General features: G+C 28.1%; 1 protein-coding gene across 1 annotated transcript in view; it reads right to left on the reverse strand.

Moving 5' to 3' along the window:
* Positions 1-690: 690 nt before the first annotated feature.
* Positions 691-4,000, reverse strand: part of LOC107459300 (probable WRKY transcription factor 70) — a 4,587-nt gene continuing 1,277 nt past the window's right edge. Inside the window, exons 2-3 of the mRNA XM_016077515.3 lie at positions 3,754-3,855; positions 691-1,358 (exon numbers count right to left, since the gene is read on the reverse strand). Coding sequence (XP_015933001.1) covers positions 932-1,358; positions 3,754-3,855 — 529 coding nt within the window. The 3' untranslated portion in view covers positions 691-931. The remainder of the gene's footprint in view (positions 1,359-3,753; positions 3,856-4,000) is intronic.

Below are 4,000 nucleotides of genomic sequence, written 5' to 3' on the forward strand. Positions count from 1 at the left end.
GGATGAAAAGAAAATGAATAAAAAAAAAAAAATTATAACCAAATAAAATTACATTAAATTTTTTCATTTTTTTTTTGTTTTTTTAATACCATGGATAAATGAGTAATTTGACATTCATTTTATATATTATCATCTATTTTCATGGCAAGAGCGAGAAGAAAACTTGAGAGTGGGTCCCACGCCACTTTTTTTTCCTTTCCTTCCAATTTCCATCGTCATTCAATCAATAAAAAATGAAGTTTTCCATCTATTTTTCCTCCTTGCATTTTCTGTTGATCCAAACAGTGCGTAAAAAATTTTTTTTTTATAAAATTTTTATTGCAAATCGAATTAGAATAGTCAACATTTTATTCGTAACTCTTTTTATTTTGTAATCGCTATAATTTTCAATAAATAATAGAACTTGAATGTTCATAATTCTATTGAGCTAAAATAAAATTCTTATTAAAGAAAATGTGTGACTTAAATTGATATAAGTTTTACATTTTTATTAATTAATAAAAAATAATTAACTTAATCTACCAAAAAGAATGAATATGGATAATATGACTGTTGGAGACTATATACTTCAGATAGCCTTGGAGGGGAGAATAAAGGGCATGCATATGACTCTTAGCATTTGATTTGTAATAACTTCTTTTAATTTGTAATATAGTGAGTAACCAAAAGAATATTATCCAAGAACATAGTTATATAGAAATTCATTATTACACACTGCTATCATGCAATAAGCATGAAATCAAAGTGTCCACTAATACATGTAAAATAATATACAATTTAATGGATTTTGTCTTATAATAACATTCAGGAAAAAGTGCCATAGTTTCATTGTAAGAGAGGAAGAGTAAATGCGCTTTTGTGCATTTCAATTTGACCTTTTCTCCCCAGTATCAAGCAAAATAATGGAATCAACAATTAATAATAAAGCTTATTAGGAAGCTAAGAAAGCATCAAAGTGGTGGAACACATCATCATCATGAGTGCCAAAATTCTTTACCAAGTTAATGGAAGGCTTGATGGACGGTTCAAAATCCTTCAAATCCGACCAAACAGGATCCAGTTTATGATCTCCAACATCACTAGGTGAATCTTCTTTAGCATGTTCTTGTGTGACAGTTGGAGTTAGAGGACTAATTATAGGGTAATAATCCTTTTCATTGGATACCTTAGAATCATGATGATGATTCTGAGAATTCACAAGCAAACGTGGAACATTATTATTACTATTGGGAGTGGATTTGCATGTATGCATGCCAGTGTAGGTAGTTTGGTACATAATAGGATTCTCTTGTGTCTTTTGCACCTGTTTGATTGCCCGGCAACCCTCCTCATACTTTCTACTGCATCTAAAGTAGCTCCTGTAAAATATATTTCAAATAAAATGAAGTCTTATATATTCCCCCACAACCAGAAATGCTACATCATCAATAAAATTCATCATTTACCTAACTCTAAATCATAAATACTAAATTCTAAGTCGTGATAATATAAAAATGAAATATTAATCTAAAATATTGATTAATATTAAAAATACTAATAATTTCAAAGTGTTAATTAATTAGATATTTGTTTAGGCAAGTATAGGTATGTTATGTATGTGAGGTGTGTTTCAGATCAGAGGAGCCTATATATATGTTGTCTGAAGTAGTATAAAGCAACAAATAATATATAAGCAATATTTTATGATCAACAAAATTTTTTTTTGTTAAATTTTAAATATTAATTTTAATTTTTAATAGTATAAAGATAAAATGTTGATTAAAATTATTGGCTAATATTAATAAAAATGTTAGTTCCTAATATTTTTCAAAATATATTAATAAAATTACTTTGGAAACAGAATGAGTCAATATAAAAAAAATGTATTTGATATATTCGAAAGCTTAGTTTAGAGGGACAAATCTATTCATAAAAATCCCAAATAAAATACCTACACTTTCGGTGGTGATGTGGTGACAACAAAGGATTAGCTTGTCAGAGGGATAAGTAAATGGAGAAATAACGAGTAAATTTTTACGATAATCTCTGAAATTTACGGAATTATTTAATTTGATTTTTGAAATTTTAATTTTATTATAGTGGTCCTTTAAATTAAGCTGTGATGGTCCTGAAGTTATTTTCGATAATGACTCAATTGTTTTAGTGTTAATATAGCTATTATAGTAGTACCTAAACCTCACACCTTATATCTTGGCCACCTTCCTCTCCTTCCCCTCCCTCTCCTACACCCTCTCATCTCTCCCCTCTTTCCTCCGTCGCCACCACACCTCATCCCCTAAAACCTGAAAATCATTATTCTTATTCCAATTAATGGAAACGTAACATTTGGATCTTATGAATAATGGCGTTAGGTCGAAGGAGAAGGAGAGAGAGATGGAGAGAGTTGATGAGGATGACAAGAAGAGTCTAAAGGAGAAAAGTGGGGTGGAGAGGAAGGTGACAAAGGTGTAAGGTGTGGCATCACGGAAATAATTGAGTCATCACTAGAAATGCGTTTAACAACTATTACCATATTCATTAGAACCTCAAATACTAAATTGAATCAGCCAGGACATTGTGGACTTTACTTAACAAATTACCAGTCATATACTTTGATCATCTAAGAAAGTGTAGTGTACTATAAGACTGCGTTTGTTTACAGAGATAGGATATTGGAGAGACACTAAGATATAAAATCATGTTTGACAGAAGAGACATAAACAAAGACAATGTATCTAAAGACACTAAATTATTATATTTTGTGTCCATCCTGATAGAAAGAAAGCGAAGACACTAACAAGGGACATAATTTATTTTTTATTTTTTCTTTTATTATTCTTATTAATTTTTCATAATTATATTTTTCATTTTAAATTTTTTAAATAAAAAAAATAAAAATAAATTAGATTTTCATTATTTGTTCTAATTTATCACCAAATAAAATACAAAAAACATAAAATTTTATGTCGTATTTTATCCTATTATATTTCTCAGTGTGTTATCTTATGCTGATGTGGTAAACAAACGCAGCCTAGTAGACATGCGTGGACATTGATTTTGTTTGTTTGATGATGTATATATCATTTCAGACTACTGCAAACCATCAAATTTGTATAGATACAATCCAACATAATTGTTGTTTTTGAGGAATGAATTTGAGAGTCTATTCCAAATATATATTGAATATTCTGAATTTATTTAGAGTAAGATTTATATTTAAAAATATGACAGATTATTATATGAGGTATATATGAAGTTAAAACTATTATGAATACATTTATTTTTGTATTTGTAATTTTACAAAAATACATGAATGTTACACAATACAATCTCCTATTTATAAGTTTGTAGTCAAGTAAATCGTTGTTTATTGGAATGAATGACATTATTTTTAAATATTATTAAATTTTTTTTTTATTAAACCGATTTATTTAACATTATCTTTTATACTAAATCGTTATGCCTTCTAACGATTTATGTAAGATTTTCTCCTATGCTAAATCGTTTTAGAATTACTCAATAATGCATTGTAAATCGTTCTTACTTGACACACGTCTATTAGCAAATCGTTTTGGGTTAAAATATGTGGGTTACAACGATTTGTATAAAATATATATAATCAAAATCAATTCAGAAGAAACATATATAAAATTGATATAGAACAATTTATTATTTATGTGTTTTATCCTTAAAGCGGGTATAAAAATGGATGGGACAAACTAAAAGGGAAAAGGGAAGAGGGAAAACAAATAATAATAATAATAATGAATATACCTTGGAAATATAGAACTCAAGATTTGTTTCTGTCCATATTTCCTCCATGTGTAATTATCATCAGCAGTGAGCGAAACTATGGTCCATGTGTCTGGACTACTCCTAATATAAGCATGCGTGCAATAACAACAAAATTATTTAAAATAACATATAAATATTGCAAATATGTTTATGCAAAGTCACCAAAAGATATATGTTTATGAAAGTCATTTTCATGCATATAGTATGGTGCACATAAAAAAATGTC

The sequence above is a fragment of the Arachis duranensis genome, chromosome 7 (genome assembly GCF_000817695.3).
Source record: "Arachis duranensis cultivar V14167 chromosome 7, aradu.V14167.gnm2.J7QH, whole genome shotgun sequence".
In the NCBI taxonomy this organism is placed as follows: Eukaryota; Viridiplantae; Streptophyta; class Magnoliopsida; order Fabales; family Fabaceae; genus Arachis; species Arachis duranensis.